This window comes from Pseudorca crassidens, chromosome 10, assembly GCF_039906515.1.
Source record: "Pseudorca crassidens isolate mPseCra1 chromosome 10, mPseCra1.hap1, whole genome shotgun sequence".
Classification (NCBI taxonomy): Eukaryota; Metazoa; Chordata; class Mammalia; order Artiodactyla; family Delphinidae; genus Pseudorca; species Pseudorca crassidens.
This window is the reverse complement of record NC_090305.1, coordinates 70,320,091-70,337,774: the sequence shown is the minus strand read 5'-3', so window position 1 is coordinate 70,337,774 and position 17,684 is coordinate 70,320,091. Positions and strand designations below refer to the sequence as shown.

General features: G+C 48.2%; 1 protein-coding gene across 12 annotated transcripts in view; it reads right to left on the bottom strand.

The window, feature by feature from the left end:
* DOCK3 (dedicator of cytokinesis 3) overlaps positions 1 to 17,684 on the bottom strand; it is a 405,644-nt gene that overhangs the window by 14,227 nt on the left and 373,733 nt on the right. For 9 of the 12 annotated variants that reach the window (XM_067754576.1, XM_067754570.1, XM_067754571.1 and 6 more), the window contains 11 exons: positions 13,419 to 13,505; positions 11,967 to 12,071; positions 7,741 to 7,882; positions 6,567 to 6,733; positions 6,328 to 6,414; positions 5,670 to 5,849; positions 4,965 to 5,048; positions 4,718 to 4,834; positions 2,896 to 3,017; positions 1,514 to 1,652; positions 856 to 1,003 (listed from right to left, as the gene is read on the bottom strand). In XM_067754576.1, coding sequence (XP_067610677.1) covers positions 856 to 1,003; positions 1,514 to 1,652; positions 2,896 to 3,017; positions 4,718 to 4,834; positions 4,965 to 5,048; positions 5,670 to 5,849; positions 6,328 to 6,414; positions 6,567 to 6,733; positions 7,741 to 7,882; positions 11,967 to 12,071; positions 13,419 to 13,505 — 1,378 coding nt within the window. The remainder of the gene's footprint in view (positions 1 to 855; positions 1,004 to 1,513; positions 1,653 to 2,895; positions 3,018 to 4,717; positions 4,835 to 4,964; positions 5,049 to 5,669; positions 5,850 to 6,327; positions 6,415 to 6,566; positions 6,734 to 7,740; positions 7,883 to 11,966; positions 12,072 to 13,418; positions 13,506 to 17,684) is intronic. The other 3 variants (XM_067754573.1, XM_067754575.1, XM_067754581.1) reach the window with 1 other exon arrangement.

Sequence of the window (17,684 nt, the reverse complement as noted above, 5' to 3'; positions counted from 1 at the left end):
AGGTTTTTTTTTTTTCCCTCAACGACCCTCTATGTCATACATTTGTGCTATTTCTGTTTATCTTCATAATAATGAGAAGAACAAAGAGACTCCACCCCTCTGAAGCCTGGAAGCAACAGCCAGTGACCAGCTCACCACTCTCTTCTGCTACTATTCTGCACAGCCAACCCTGGGAAGTGCTAGATTTTAGTCACCATAGCTAATTTCCATTCCACTGTGAATGCTTCTATCTAAAAGGACAGAGAATCAAATTTTACTGCAGGAATTAGAATCAGAATGTGAAAAAGATGCTGGCTCAGAACAATATTTATTCAACTGAAGAAGAAATCAAGCAATAATTGGCAAAGTTAATAGCTTTTTACAGAGCCATCTCTCCTGATTAACACTTTCCCAACTGAACAAAGATTTTTTGGCTGTTGTTACCGTTTATAATAATATTTTCCAGGGTTAATTTTAGTCTTCAAATTTAATTTTCATACTTTTTCATCATGTTTGATTATTCAAGACAAAACTCACTTTTGCCTTAACTTTGAGCTTTATTCTTGCAAACACTTCAATGGAAAAGAACTGAGCTTTCCCCTAGGCTGTGTATCCTCTTACTGAGGTGGAGATGCGATGGCTAGCTACCTTGGTGGCAGCATAGCTGCAACCACTGCTCCGAGCAGGGTCTGAGGCCAGCAAGAGAAAAAGATTTGGAGGTAGGACCCCTCGAGTCCTTGGTACTAAAAGCGCAGGTGAGCATTCTCTAAGTCACAGGGCCACTTTCAAAGACATAGCCACAGATGAGAGGAGGACAAGTGGGGCCCATGAGGCTCTCTCCTCTCCCTTCTGCAAGCAGCGCCCTGCCATCCTTACCTCGGGCACTGGAAGGGGCAGAGGTAATCATCTGGGATGGTGCTGAGTGAGTGGAACTCAGGCTGGAGGAAGAAGGGCTTGCCTGGGACGAGGACAGAACAGAGACGTTGGTGACTGAGCCCTGGTACCTGGGGTTGGGATACGCGAGCTGCAAAGGGAGAAAAATTAGCAGGATAGAGGTCTGAATGGCCAGGATTGTAGACTGGCCCAGAGTTGGCTTCTTCATGCCATGAGGTGCCCAGACCCAGTGTCTGATACTGTACCCTTGCCCTGATGGAGGACCGGCTGATGGCCAGCACTAAGGGTCACCTATAACCCCAAAGAAGCAGGGCTGCTGGGTAGACTCTAGTGATGGTGCCCATGGAGGAAGCAGGACTTAGCCATCAGGAATGCCAGGAAGGAAGGCAATCTGTCAGAGGAGCTTTCCCATGGGATCTCTAAGAGTAGCCAGGACTGAAGCTAGATTTCCTTCTTGGGAAAGAAGGCCTGGGAAGTGCAACATGGGATGGTGTGGAGGGAAGGCAGTTTTGCCATAGCTCTGGGTGTTCTGAATTCAGGAACAAGAGAACTAGGCAGGGATGCCAGTCTTCAGGCCAGCAGAGAGGTGAATCCTCTAGGTATGGTGCCCTGGCCCATTCTCCCTGGACAGTTCTTGTACCTGCATGTGATGGTACAGGTCCTCAGGAGCCTCGCCCATGGAGCTGTCACCCAACATCACCACGTTTCCAGCTTCGCTAGATGTGTGTGAGGAGAGAGAGGATGATGAATGGCGGCCGGTCCCCATCAAGTTCATGGGGCTGTGAACAAGAGTGGGAGATAGGGAGGAGTCAGGTCTGGAGCTGAGACATTTTGCTAGGTGGTGAGAGGGAGAGTCATGGGTGTGTATAAAACAGCCATCCCCAAGCCTTAGCCATCACTGGTTTGGATGGTTCCATAGCCAATGCTCATACCCATCTGAGGCCTGCAGCAGTCCTGAACCCCACCAGAGGCCCCTAGTCTGGGAGGGCCAACGGTAGCTTGGCATAGCCTTGACCTAGAGTTAAATGGTTTATGGCCACTCAGTCTGATGACATCACCAGTGTTGCAGGAGGAATGAGAGATATGCTGAATCAGGTCAAGGATCCCAGGTCCTCCTTGCTATGGGGTGTTTACCTGAGCCAGTACCTACACCCGGATAGGATCTGCTCCTAGGTCAGGGTATCTTCCTGGTTTGGGAAAGCTATCGAAATACCTGGCTGTGAACCATCTGCTGGCCTCCTTCCATCTCTGTGGCCACAGGCTTGCCAACAGTTCTCTTCTATCAGTTCTAGGCAGCCCCCCATTCATTCATTCCTTCTTATTTGCTGAGTACCCTCTGTGCTGACTTGCTGCTCACATTGGAAAACAAAGCCAAGTGAGGGCTCCTCTCCAGGGTCATCCCCTGGCCTGGGCTTCCTGCCCTGGAGACTTGAAGTCTCCCCAGTGGAGCCCTGGCGACCAGGACTCCTGAGTGCAGAGCAGGGACGCCTTGATGTTCACATCACCATGTTGTCCTCTTCCTTAAAACCAACTGGTGATCCTCATTCACCCTGGGATCAAGTCCAAAGGCCTGAATGAAGCGAGCCCATCCAGAGCTGGTCCTGGCCCTCTTCCATGCCCTGGAATCCTGCATTCCAGCCACTTGGCTCTCCCTGTAGTGCTGAGCAGACTGGCTTGCTCATATCTTGAGGTGTCTGCACATGTTAGTGAGTTTGCCCGGATCTTGCTCCATCACCTTCCTAACACCAACTCTTTTCTGCGCAGCAAACTTCTACTTACCCTTCAAGACTTACCCCAAATGCCCCCTCCTCCGTGTTCCCACAATACCATGTATACTCCTCTGTCACCCAGGATGACTGGATGCAGAGTGTAGATCCTGTAGCAGGAGCTGTGTGTTTGCTGTGCACATGGGTAAGAGGGCATGTGCGTACACACAAGCACTATTTTGGACTTCCTTGCTCTGATCTTTGACATTCAGACTTACCTTTGTGGAGGGGACCCTCCTCAGCCCTAAAGCCATACCTGTGCCGGTGGGTCATCTTGATGTTCTCTGGGCTCATGGGGCTATGGGATGCTAGGACATTTCCCCGTGGGGTGCTGGTGCCTGAACATGCAGGACTTAGCTTGTCCAAACCCGGAAACTCCTGTTGAGAAACGAATGCCCCTTCATAATAAATAATTAAGAATAAAAAAGTAATTAAGAGGTGAGAGGGAAAAGCAGGCTGGTGGCAGGAATGTAAATGAAAAAAAAATCATATACTGTTGGCTGAACCTGAACTACTACTGGCTTCTTTTGAGCAGTGACCCCTTCACGACCAAAGCACCCTCCTAACCACACCACAGCCTGGGGAAGAGGCTGTGAGGCCTAGGTCAACCCACTAAGAGCACATCTGGAGTAGGCTGAGGTTGGTTTGAGTTCACAAGAGTGTGTTAACAGGCATTTATCACTATAGAAAAAGTAGAACAAGAGCTGGGAAACAGGAGAGGAAGAGCTGATTATCATCTGTCAGACAGTGGACACCTCTTACATAAGAACTGGAGTTGGGTTTTATTGGATTGCTAAATGGCCCAGCTCTCAGTGACCTCGGTTAAGTTGTCTGTGACACAGTCTATGGGGAGACAGGACACAAAATCCTGATGCAAGTAATTAGAAAACAGTACAGTTCTATTTTTGCATAATTAAGTATGTAGACATCTTGGCAGAAACTTTTGATCCCAAATCCTCCTGGGTGACAGCACATTGGTTTGAGTCCCTATTTGTGACTCTGAGGAAACAAAGCACAACTGTCCAGGTTTCCTGAAGTCCTTCACAATCTGTGGGCCTTAGGTGCACTGGGAATGTTTCTGAGCTTGCCCTGAAGAAGCAGGAGGTTTTCCACTCCCTTCTTCCAAAGCAAGCAGAAGGCTGAAATGTGCTTCTGCAGCTGGAGAGGACACCTCCATGTATGCCCTGGAGACCCTGAGGTATGTGGGTGAGCATTTTGTGCCTTTTCCTGCAGTGACCTGACAGCCTGCATGCTAGAGAGCTCCCCCAGTGGCCAGGCTCTAGCTTGCCTGGCTCACCTGCTGTGATGGGGAAGTTCACACACAGAGAGACCAGAAGTTTGTGCTCAATACCACCTGAAGCCTGCTCTCAGCCAGACAGCATTCCCTGTAAGACCCCTGGAGGGAAACTAGCCCCGGAATACAGGCCCTGCTTCTGCTTGTGTGCATCAGTCCTTGGGTCAAGCCCTGCCATGGAGACCTAGGAGGCAGGTCAGAGTCAGGGAGATCTTCTGGGGCCTGGGCCAGCCCCAGAACCTGCCTGACCCTTCTAAGAGAGGCCAGTACAAAAGTACTGCCCAGCCTAGGCTTTCTCAGATGTAAGCCTGGGTCATCAGACATGATGGAGGAAGAGGGAGGGAAGGGAGGCAGGGGGTTAAAGAGGCAGGGGAAAGAGAGGGGAAAGAGGGAGAGGGAGGAGAGAAGACTGGCTCAGGCTATGCCTTACCTCTGTAGGTTCTTGGGATGAAAAATATCTCCAAAGAGATCCCTGCATGTGGGCCGTAAACTTTTCCTCCTCATATGAAAACCTCTCTTCACCAGCACAGTGCATTCAAGGACATTCTCTGTCCTTGAATATGACTCCTTCTTAGGGAGGAAGTGAATAAGAGGATACTGGGTGTCATTCCCCTGGCTAGAGCACCCACCTCTGCCTCCTGCTATCCTGGGGTGGGAACAGCTTTTCCTTCATGTTCGCCTCTCCAGCCCCTCTTCCCACCCCACTTCCTTTAGCTTGCTGCACAGGTCTGGAGGAAGTGACACCTGTGATACTGCAGCAGGAACAGGACAGGGATCAGCTTACATGGTAGAGACTGGCCCGCATCATCTGGAACTGATCAATCAGCTTCTTATGCAGAGGGCGCATTTCTGGGTGCACGAACTTCTCATGAACTGCCAGCCCGACTCCAAGAACATGAACCTAGTAGGGTGATAGACAACACTACTCCGTTAGCCAAGGAGCAGACCTTGGGTGCTGCAGCTATCCAGCTATCGTGTGGTGCCTAGCCTTTCCCTCCTAGACACTGGCCTCCAACCCTGGCAAGACATACCTGCTCTTGCATGAGTTCCTTGAGCTGAGTGATCTTCTCAGCATCTCCTGGGTGCTTGGTGATGTAATCTTTATCAAAGAAGGCCTGTGAAAGAAAAGGCCAAGTCAGGAAGACTCTTCCCAGGGCTACTACTAAGAGTCTGAAGGTGCCACCTGAAAGGTAGCCGGGCTGCCTCCTAGCAGGTACACACACCAACGTACCTCTAGCTTGGCCTGCTTGAACCTCCAGCAATCACAGATGTGTTTTTTTGTGTCTTAAGAAGGACCAAAGGTGACCAAGTAATCTAAGCCTGAATGCTGGTCTCAGCCCCTCATGGAGCCTTGCTGGCTTGGGTAGGGCAGGCAGGGCTGGTGGCCAGGGTGAGGGGACTAGTCTCTTAGCGAGCCCACAACTCACTTCTCGTGAAGGGCTGGGCTCTCAGGCTCCTCTTGGAGGCCACTTAATATCCTTCCATCATCAGATGGATTACCCATCTGTCAGAGTTCAGAGAATAAAAAGGAAGAAAAGGCCCCATCATAGAGGGGGAACAATGGAAACAGGGAGTGGCAGGGAGCTTAAAGCTTCATCCCAGGACCATCCTTGGTCAGCTGAGGCACAGCCAGGAGAGGGCTTGTTGAGAAGGCTTCCCTAAGAGGCTGGAATCTCAAGGAGAGGCGCCTGAGAACTGCTTTCCCAGCCAGGGTTTAGTCTGGGACCCCAGCTCACCTCTTGGTAGCGTGCAATGCCTCCGTTGACAGCGGCGTCAATGACGCCATTCAGGCACATGCTGAGCAGGTTGATGTTGCCATGCACCTGCTTGTGCTGATACTGGCTGATCAGGGCCCGCAGCTCCTGGTTCTTATTCTCAACCACTTGGATGGCATTCTCCAGGGGGCTCACCTCCACCTGGGGGCACACAGCAATGGTGTCATCCCAGGCACAATGTCAACCCCTCCCTCATCACAGTCCTGACAGCAGGGATCTGTGACCTGTGATTCTGATTCCCCGCCCTTGTTCCTGTGGAGTTGGGACTCCCTGAGCCCTTTCTAATTTCCTCTTCTAATCTGTAGGCACTTAGAAGTACAGTAAACAGAGAAGAGCACCAGTTCTGAAGTCAGAGGTCTCTGGCTTCCTGAACTTCAGAGAATAGTTTCTGCATTCACGAATTGTGAGAAAAAAAATACCTGGTGCCTAAGGGTGTTGTGAATATTAAATGAGAGAACGAAGGTGCACAAAGCCTCCAGCAAAGGACTGCCTGTAGCAGCCTAGGCCAGGCAGGCGGCCTAAGCACTCTTTCTCTCTCTTCAGTCCTTAGAGAAAGGCCCCCAAAGCAAGAACTGAGGAAGCAGCTGTGAAAATGAGCCCCATCTGAAATGTGTCTCACCAGCTCCCTCCTCTCCACTTCGAACCACCGAGAGATGCCAGGCAAGCTGTGGGTCAGGGTCAGCGTGGTACGCTCGATCCACAGGCTCTGCAGGGAAGGCACAGGTAGGTTTAGGCCATTAAGTGATTTTTACCATGCCCTGCCTGCCCGAAGGGTGAGACACTGATGAGCTCCTGAGAATGTGGGGCTTGCCCCGGCCTCGCTATAAGCACTGCCCCCACTTCCCTAGATTTGTTCACCTTGAATTCATTCTCCTTGTCCTTGGGGCCTTTGTGAAAAGGCCTGTCGTACCGGAACTTCCTCACATTGTTGACGCGGTAGAAGCTCTTGACGCGATCTGGGACCCTGTCCATCTGCAGGACGTCCACATAATCTGGAATGGGCGTCACTGCATAGATCTGCAAGTCTGGGCAGGAAGTGAAGGAGAAACCCAGAGAGACTGAAAGAGAGATGGACCTGAGTGGCTGACCCCTGTCATCCCCCCAAAGGAGAGAGGAACACCACAGCCCCTGTTCCCTACTGGCAGCAGCAGCATTTCAAGAGGCAGATCAGACCCAAACACAGACCGAATCTCCCTAACTGCCCCTCTCCCTGCTCCAGCAGTCAGTCTCCTGAGCACGCAGCCAAGGTGAGATGTCAACAGCTAGGTGTTCTCCAGTGCCCCTTTAAGAAAGAAGGGAAAGGGGTCAGGAGAATGCAGGTGCCCATCCCACAGAATGAAAAAGCTGCAAGAGCCTGGGTCTGCCCACTGTGGGTAAACTGTATTTACTGCAAAACAACATTTTAACAAAGTACTCTTTGGGATCTCTGTGGCGAGATAACATATGGGAGTCTACCTGCCCTCCTCTCTCTGGAACAAGCTTGCTACAGTCATGGCAACCGTCATGAGGTGTTCAAGGAAGCTGTGTGTGGGGAATGAGGGGCAGGCCAGTGTTTGCATTCAGACTTCCAAGTGCCTCAGACCCCCCGTCTCTGCCCCCATCCACAGAGCTGTGCCTCCGTCCTGCTGGCAAAGGCTCTGGGTAACAACAGATGCACGTGGGAGTAGAGCAGGACACAGAAGTGGAGTATCCCTGCAGCAAGAGTCCACAGTGATTGCTGCTGGCTGCCTAGGCAGACCCTTCATATGGCAGGGTGGGGACTCAGGTGCTGGCAGCAGCCAACCAGAGGGATAAAGGTCCCCCTGAAGTTCAGCTGATGACCAGGCCCCCATGGCTAAGGGCATGCCACGGCCCCTCTGTGAAGCACGAGTGCCCTGCTAAGTGTCAGTCAGTAACGAGAACACACTCAGCTTCAGGACTTACAGGTAACCTGGCCTGTATGGCCAAGGACATGGCAGAGGGGTAGCTGAGTGGGTGGGCCTCACCTCCCAGGATCCCAGCCCTCCTTCCCCTACTAAGTGTCAAAAGATACACTGGGCATCACACTGCAGGATGGTGTCATCAGGGTGGTTGGGGTGCTGCATGGCGACAGCCTGTGGGAACTCACTGAGCATCCTCTGCTGGAAGGCCTCCAGCCTCTCGTAGTCGTGGCCACGGCACACATATTCTTTGTTCTGCCACAAATGGGAGAGCACACTCAATGCCTCGCCTGCTGCCACCCATCCCCTGCATCCTCATCCCACAGACGTGTCCTAGGAACCCCTGTGGTAGGCATGGACACAGCACTAAGTCTCTGCCTTAAGGGAAATGATGGTCAAGAAGGGTAAGGGACAGCAGAAGGGAGAACTGCACTGTGGTGTGACAGCCCGGGGTGGGAGGTACGGCAAAGGCTGCAGGAAGCTTGAGGGAGGGAGGGCTCCTCACACAGGAAGGGATGCAAGCGGGGAGGCGGGGTGAGATTTTGGAAATAGCCATGCCTGAAAAGAGTCCTTGGAAGGTCCACCTGGGTTAGCGCAGTAGAGAAGAGTGGGGGGCAATCTATGTGGGTACAATGACAACCAGGGCCACAAGCCAAGACAGGAAAAGGCACAGCTAGAAGGAAGGTGCTTGTGGAGAACTGGTGGGAGGGTGACTGAACATGCCTGCAGGTGTGTGCCAAGGAGTATCACTATGGGTGCCACCAAATAATTTAGAAAAGGGGGTGATCAGGTGTGTGCTTTCGTAGGGTCACTTTTTTTTTTTTTTTTTGCGGTACGCGGGCCTCTCACTGTTGTGGCCTCTCCCGTTGTGGAGCACAGGCTCCGGATGCACAGGCTCAGCGGCCATGGCTCACGGGCCCAGCCGCTCCGCGGCATGTGGGATCTTCCCGGACCGGGGCACGAACCCGTGTCCCCTGCATCGGCAGGCGGACTCTCAACCACTGCGCCACCAGGGAAGCCCTTTTTCTTTTATTTAAAAAAAATAAATTTATTTAGTTTTGGCTGCGTTGGGTCTTCATTGCTGCACATGGGCTTTCTCTAGTTGCGGCGAGTGGGGGCTACTCTTTGTTGCGGTGCACGGGCTTCTCATTGCAGTGGCTTCTCTTGTTGTGGAGCACGGGCTCTCGGCGCGCAGGCTTCAGTAGTTGTGGCACGTGGGCTCAGTAGTTGTGGCTCGTGGGCTCTAGAGTGCAGGCTCAGTAGTTGTGGTGCACGAGCTTAGCTGCTCCACGACACGTGGGATCTTCCTGGACCAGGGATCGAACCTGTGTCCCCCACATTGGCAGGTGGATTTTTAACTACTGTGCCACCAGGGAAGTCCCCAATTACAGATTTCTTAAAACCTCATGTTACATCATATTTGGTACAGGTTAGGACTCAGTTTTTCTCTTTGTGTACGGAAGGCATGACAAGGCACCTTCAACCCTGCTGCTCTGCCTACCTCACAGCTGTTCAAGAGTGAGTGGCTGGAGGAGGCTCCTCTGAAGCTCTCTGGTGACATCTGTCTGCCTGCCTAGCTGCCTCACTAGATTCACTTTGACAAATGGTGTCAGGCACTGGCAGCCCCTCTTGGCACGTCTTCAGAGGAAGGGGGAGAGAGAGGTTCCACAGGGCCAGCCCTACGTTTCCCAGTACAGGGATAATCACAGGCCAGGCTGTGGATGACCTCAGCCTTTTTGGAATAGGATTTTTGCCCACTTTTCACTTCTTCTCTTACTATGGGAGAACTCAGCTAAGGCTAGGCCACATGTCCAGATGGATCAGAATGAAAGGCAACACTGGAAGGGAAGTCAAGGTCAGGAGGAGCAGGCTGGCCTCTCCAGTGGAACAGACAGAGGACAGAGACATTTCTAAGTCCCTTGCTTGATAAGGAGAATTGACAAAGAAGGTAACTGTTTAGAACTGGCCTTTTCATATCCACTCACAAACGTACAATCCTCTCCAGTGTCTGTTCATGAGTCAAATGAAGAGAAACAGAAATTCCCCCAAGGAGGGAGGGCTGGATGTTTTCCTGTCTCCATGCAGATTAGCAGATAATCACATTTGTGAGGCAAGACGGGCAGATGGTCCAGAGAACTCAAGCTGACAGAGCTAGAGTAATAGATGGCCTATGTGGGAAGGTGAAAGAGTAGCCTAGTGTGCTGGGGAAGACCCAGCAGGAGGAAGGCACAGAGCATTGACCTTGAGGCTGGTTGCTGCTTTCAAGTCTGCTCAGGCGAGAGCCCCAGCATCCCTACATGAGACAGATCTGGCTGCCACTGCTTTCCATTTTGCCCTTGCCATTTACAAGGCAAACGGCTACCTCCACTGGACTTATTCCACTTGCCACAGATGAACTGAGCAGCTGAGGGAAGGGAAGGCAGCATGTAGCCAGGCCAGGCAGATTTGTATGCATGAAACATAGCTCCTAGTGTGGAAATGAGGACGGACTGATGGATGATATTTCCTAACACCTCTTGTTATTTTTCCTCCATTACTGGCACCCTTGAAACCATGTTTGAACATTTAGACTGTCACTTGAGAACACTGTATGAATGGCTCAGATGCAGGTACTATGCCAGGTCCTACTTGTCAGAAAGCTCTGAGAGCCCTGAGATACTGATGTTCCCTGTGACATGAGCATGAGGGGTGGGAGCCAGGTGGAACCGTGATGGAGACCTCCTGCTTGACAAAGACAGAAATGGGGAACATCAGGGCCTGATTTTGTAATACTCAAAATAATGATGTTTTGGAGTAAAATCTGGTTGATGACATACAAATTGTGGGACTAAACAAGGAGAATAAAATGACAAGCATAATTTGCAAAGATAAAATGCGAAAGAAATAACTTACAGGGCTATAATCATTAGCTTATCAAAGGGCTTTCTAGAGATGCTTTTGGTTTCTAATTCTTGTACTATTCCTTCTTTCTTTCTTTTTTTTCCTTCTTTCTCTTCTGTTGACCTTTACCCCCACTGCTGTTGTACGATCTATGCTGATGGGGGCAACAAACATGCCACTTCTGATATGCCTGGACTGGATGGTCCCTAGAGAATGAAGGAGGTCCAGTCTCCTGAGGAGATCCTCTACTTATTCACATTCTGCTACTATAAACACTCCTGTGCAATAGACTTAGAGCCTTCTGGGGATCATGATCAGGCAGAGTGTGCTTGCTGTCCCTATCACTATTGCTAGTTCCTGCAGAAATCACTTTCATTTTAACCTATAATGATTACTGCCCAAGAAATGTGCATGTTGACCTGCCTTACATCTGAAATGTAGTCAGCCTGGACTTTGTTGCTTAGCAGACTGGCTTTTTGTAAGGAGCCATTAAGCTCAGTTGACCTTTGATGAGATACCAAGCTTATTGCTCACTGGCTAAAGCAATTTCCCCAGTAAGATAGGATCCCAAACACATCAAGGGAATCCTATGAATTTTCCCAGCTGCTTCCTGGACACTGAACCTTAGTATGATACTGGAACTGGGGACAATCGGAGCTACTCTTAGGTCTCAACTGCAGCCCTGGGGCTCTTGCATCAGCACAGCTTCGTTTAGGTCATTTGGGAACAGCAAATCCGTGTGGGCTACAGCCTACAAGCCCAGGCTGACTTCTCCTGGAGCCTCTGGGTTGTGCTGATGAAAGAGAAAAAAAATCGCAACTGTTTAACTGGTGTCAGTATGTCTATGCTCAGTCATTCCTTCCACTCTGTTTATATACCAGCTCAGCCTTTCCAGCAATGGTGGAGGAAAATGGCTGTAATCATCATGGGCCAGAGAACTGGCTGCCTAGGAAAGGCCTTCCACAGCCAAATCCAATGTTTGGCAGCTCCCACAAACCCCAGGAGCAAGGGGACTATCCTCTGAAATCTCTCAAATCAATAATTCTCCACCCTGGCTGTACCGCCTACTGTTGAGGTCAGGGCTGTACTGAGGTCCTGTCTGGCTGAGAACAGTCACACTGGAGAATTCCAGGCACTGGAAACAGAAGTTGGAAGGTTTCTAAACATACCTATGGGACATTCTCACACCCTGGTCATTTCCTGCAGGAACTTGGTTGATTTGGTAAGAAAACCACCCTCATACATTCCAGGTAGCTACAAAACAGTACTGCAGAGAGAAATAGAGTCTAAAGTTGGTAGCCAGTCCAGTCAAATTAAGTCAAATGCTTTTTGTTGGCTGGTCATTCCTTCAAAAAGAAGTATTCAATAGAATAGGAAAAAGGTTAAAAAAAAAACAGGTTATAAATAACTTACGTGTAAAATATGATAGAAGTTCTTGTGACTACCTGAATGGACTCACCCGAAGGAAAAAAGGAAACTTCCTGCCATAGAAGCCGACCCGAAAGAACTCAGGCTCCAGGCGTTGCTGCTCCGTGATGTTGTCATAGTAGCTGGCCTCCATTTTCTGTGAACGAGAAAGGCAGTTGGCTTGACTGCTAGTGGTGTCCAAAGCAAGTTCTCCCAGGCCTAAGTAGACACTGTCTTTTGGAAAGAGAACATGGTGACTTGGTCTAGATAAAAAGTGAGCCCCTAGCCCTGATCAACCTCTCCCTGGGGAACTGCCTGATGGAGAGGAAGTCTTCACTCTCCATTGTCACCTGATGGTGAAGCAGCCCTGAGAGGCTGCTTGGAGTGTCCTTCCCAATGAGTGGACTCAGCCCCACAGAGGCTCAGGCTTCCTGTACTTTCAGGGATACACATTTAACATGGACTTCCTTTTTTTGCTCAGGAATTCCTGGTTTTGACTGATACTCACTACACCAATTGAGTATAAGCTAGTGTTGCTTATAGGTGGCACCATTTTCCATCAGTCCATCTGCATTGCTCTTGTTCATTTATCATCTGACTCGATGCTAACAGAATGAGGAAGGCTTAGTTGCCAGCATCACTCGTACTGGTCCCAATTTAGGAGATTTTAAACTTTAAAAGTTGAACTAACATCCATGACGTCTGGTATTACCAAGGTCGATAAGTTTTTTAGTCTTGGCTGGCCTGGCTTCAGGTTCAGAAAAACTCACTGAAATCTGACTGGGAAGACAGCCCTAATGCGCTCAATCAAGCCAGCCTGCCAGGGGGCAGCGGCCTTCAAAGACCAGTCAAAATGCTATTGCTAGAGAACCACATCTATTATATAGGCCCAAATCCTGATCAGGATCAGGGAACACGGAAGAGCTAGCTATGCTGAAAAGGGTGCAGGAGGAGGATGAACTGAGATTCCTGACTTCTCTTTGCCAATGACCTGTTATGATTTAATACCCAGCACCGGCAACTAGGAAAAATTTGGGAGACTGTCAAAGTCCATTTCACTTAGTTTTGAATATTTTTCATCAAAGAAGGGAAGAAGAACTTCCTTTACTTGGGTGCTCAGTATTGACCATAAGCCAAGGCAGTGAAAGATCTTATAATGTTTTCAGATGAAGCATACCTGAACAAAATCATTTCAGGAAAAGCTTCTTCATGAAGTCGAGCTGCCACCTCCTCCTTGAAACCCCCATCCTATCCTGTGTATGCTGCTTCTCCCTTCCTTGAGCACCAGTGGCCCTTGGGGTCTGGATCATACAATCATTTGTCATGTGTTTGTTTTGGTTCCCCAGCCATAATGCAAGCATCTTGAGAGCAGGAACCTTGGCTTTTGCTTCTCCTGTACTGTACCAAGGGCTGGGTCCACAGTAAACGCTCCCTTAGAAGTTGATGCCAGAAAAGTGCTAGCACCTCCACTCAGGGTTGGGGCGGGGGAAGGGGCAAAGCTCACCCGAATCCAGCTGAGGCTCTGATAATCGTAGAGGCTCTCATACTGACACGCCAGCTCCCTGCACAGTGGGATCCCAAACTCCCAACTCTGCATCAGAAATAGGAAAAAGGCTTCAGCACCACAGGCAGCCTTGGAATGGCCCAAGCCCACATCAAACATATCAGAGGGCACAACCAAAGGCCTTCTGCAAATCGCATGTCACAAAGAACATATGCTCAAAACCAATTTGTGGAGAACACATAGCACTGGTTTTCTGGCTTGAGGCATAGTTTTCAGGTTTCTACTCAAATGTTTCCACTTCCAAGAGGCCTTTCCCTAACTACCTTGTCAAGGACAGGCACTACCCCAACCATTCTCTTTCATTACTCTGAAGTTATCTTGTATAAAAAAAGTATTTACTTTTTCAAATTGAAGTGCGGTTGATTTACAATATTGTGTTAGTTTCAGGTACACAAAAGTGATCCAGTTATATATATATATATATATATACACACACACACACACGCATACATATATTCTTTTCAGATTCCAATATTACTAGATATTGAATGTAGTTATTACAAGATATTGAATGTAGATCCCTGTGCTATACAGTACATCCTTGTTGTTTATCTATTTTATATATAGTAGTGTGTATCTGTTAATCCCAAACTCCTACTTTATCCCTCCTCCACCCTTTCCCCTTTGGTAGCAATAAGTTTGTTTTCTATGTCTGTGAGTCTGTTTCTGTTTGGTAAATAAGTTCATTTGTATAATTTTTTTAGATTCCACATGGATATATAATATTTGTCTTCTCTGTCTGACTTACTTCACTTAGTATGATAATCTCTAGGTCCATCCATGTTGCTGCAAATGGCAGTATTTCATTCTTTTTAATGACTGAGTAATATTACATTATATATATAATATATATACATACACACACATACACCCTTTGCCATCTTCTTTATCCATTCATATGTTGACGAACACAGGTTGCTTCCATGCCTTGGCTGTTGTAAATAGTGCTGGCATGAACATTAGGTGCATGTATCTTTTTGAATTAGAGTTTTTGTCTTTTCTGGATATTTGCCCAGGAGTGGGATTGCTGAATCATGTAACTAAAACTAACTCTATTTTTAGTTTTTTAAGGAACCTCCATACTGCTCTCCATAGTGGCTGCACCAATTTACATTGCCCCCAACAGTGTAGGAGGTTCCCTTTCTCCACACCCTGTCCAGCATTTATTATTTGTAGACTTTTTGATGCTGGCCATTCTGACTAGTTTGAGGTGATGTCTCACTGTAGTTTTGATTTGCATTTCTTTAGTAATTAGTGATGCTGACCATCTTTTCATGTGCCTGTTGGCCATCTTTATGTCTCTTTTGGAGAAATGTCTACTTGGTTTTCCGCCCTTTTTTTTAAAAATGGTGCAACTACGTTTTTTGTTTTGTTTTGTTTTAATGTTTTTTCTTTTCTTTAACAATTAATTAATTAATTAATTAATTCTGGCTGTGCCAGGTCTTATTGGCAGCACATGTGATCTTTAGTTGCGGCATGCATGCGGGATCTATTTCCCCGACCAGGGATCGAACCCGGGCCCCCTGCATTAGGAGCATGGAGTCTTACCCACTGGACCATCAGGGAAGTCCCTCTGCCCATTTTTTGATTGGGTTGTTTGTTTGTTTCTGATATTGAGCTATATGAGCTGTTTGTATATTTTGGAAATTAAGCCCTTGTCGGTTGCATCATTTGAAATACTTTCTCCCAGTCCGTAGGCTGTCTTTTCATTTTGTTTATGGTTTCCTTTGCTGTGCAAAAGCTTGTATGTTCGATTAGGTCCCGTTTATTTTTGCTTTTATTTCTTTTGCCTTGGGAGACTGATTTAAGAAAATATTGCTACAATTTATGTCAGAGATTGTTTTGCCTATATTCTCTTCTAGGAGCTTTAAGCTGTCATGTCTTAAATTTAAACCTTTAAGCCATTTTGAGTTTATTTTTGTGTATGGTGTGAGGGAGTTTTCTAACTTCACTGATTTACATGTGGCCGTCGAGCTTTCCCAGCACCAATTGCTAAAGAGACTGTCTTTTCTCCACTGTATATTCTTGCCTGAAGATTAATTGACCATAGGTGTGTGGGTTTATTTCTGGGCTAAAAAGTATTTACTTTTATGTTGTATTAGTCTCAATTAGATGATAAGCTGCATGAGGGCAGGGATCCTGTTTATATCCTATATCCTCAGAGCCTAGAACAGTGCCAGCCATGAGCAGGTACTCAATAAAGATTTATTTAATGAGTTAATGAAGGAAACAATGACTTTTAAATTAAGATCATTTAAGCTTAGAAACAAGTCTGGAAGCTAAGTAGGAAGTAGCTACCCAAGGGCTTGGTAGTAGGTCTGATAATTTCCTTTACAGAAATGTTCAAATCTTAGAGCAGTCTTCAGATAATCCTTGCCTAATCACGTCTCGGGCTGTTTCCGTGGTGTGGCTCCTATTATGGTGACAGGCTCATCTAACAGTGGCCTTCACTAAGGGGCAATATTGTCCATTTCCTCCTCTTTTTAATACAGTGCTTTCTCTCTTGGCGAGATTGGGAATCAAAGGTTTACTTGACATTTTAGCCAGGCTCTTCTCCCCAACTTCTAAGTACTAATTAAAATTTTTATTATAGGAAAATTTTAAACATATAGAAACATGGAAGTATGAACCCCTAGGTACTCATCACCCAACCTCAACAATGACGAACTCATGGCCAGTCTTGTATCATTAAATATCTCATCCACTTACTCCTCCCCATAGTTTTGGAAGCAAATATCAGATATACTATAATTTCACCCATCAATATTTCAGTATGAATGTTTAATAAGGACTATATTAAAAAAATAGATTTGAAATAGCATCAGGGAGAAGGACAATACTCTCCATGTTTTATTCATGACTGTGTTTCTTTTTTTTAAATAATTAATTTATTTATTTATTTATTTATTTTTGGCTGCGTTGCGTCTTCGTTGCTGTGCACGGGCTTTTTCTCTAGTTGCTGTGAGCGGGGCTACTCTTCGCTGTGGTACGCAGACTTCTCATTGCAGTGGCTTCTCTTGTTGCGGAGCACGGGCTCTAGGCGCGTGGGCCTCAGCAGTTGTGACTCGCAGGCTGCAGAGCGCAGGCTCAGCAGTTGTGACACACGCGCTTAGCTGCTCTGCGCCACGTGGGATCTTCCTGGACCAGGGCTCGAACCCGTGTCCTCTGCACTGGCAAGCGGATTCTCAACCACTGCGCCACCAGGGAAGCCCAGGACTGTGTTTCTTATCCTTTGAAGAAATTACCGCCATATGGATTGAACTGCAGGACCAATTAAAAATGTTGAAACAAACCAAAGAGAATTTTAAATAGACCCTGACTCCCTGCTCCAATACAATGCCTCTGCCTCAGTGAGCTAGAAAGCCTCTTGTACCCCCACATCACAGCTTTTAAGGGGGCACGTGTCTGTCCTGTCTCTGGCTCCAAGTGCTGCTTGGGCAGGTTTCAGTGAAGGGCCCACAGGAGGGTCTGCTTGGCAGGAAGATCCAAGGGGGCTGGCGAAGCAGCTGAGCTGTGTGCAGACTGCTAGCCAGCCTGTAAGGAGCGCCCCATGGGGAACTGCTCATTTAGGTGATGAGGAACCCATGTGAGGCTAAAGGCGCTTTGTCTGCTGACGGTAGCTCCCAGTAAAGCAGTTCTACTCTATTAGGATCAATGCTTATCTGCCTCGCTGGCATCTCTGCCCTAATTTGTAGCCCTGCTGCTCCAAGCCTGCCCCCCCAACCCCCAAGGGTGAGCCAGGACACTCTGTCAGCCTTGAGGATTGTGCTGGAATGCTGGGGGTTTTGAGAGCTACCTCGGAACACAGGGAGGGAACGCCCTGCAGATACAATGCATCCCATCTACATCTTCTCTCTTGGTTTCCTTCCTTCTGGCAGGAGGCAAAGCCAACTACACAACTACTAACCAGTGTCTGAAATCCAATCACTTCTACCAGCTTGGGCAGATGTGTGTTTATACATCCTTGTTGCCCCCACTGACAGGGATGGCACAAAAGTTGCACTGACTTGGCTCACTCTACTCAAACTGGAAAGGAAGGCAAAAGCCTGGGACTCCAGACTGTCAGTCTTTGTACTTCTGTCTACACACAACATTTTAGAAGCAACAGACTCATTCCTTCAAAGGAATGTGGACAATAGCAGCCCTCAGCAGTAGAGCCCAAGCCCACCCCCACATGGAGGGTTGGTTCGGTCCTGATGGTCTGTA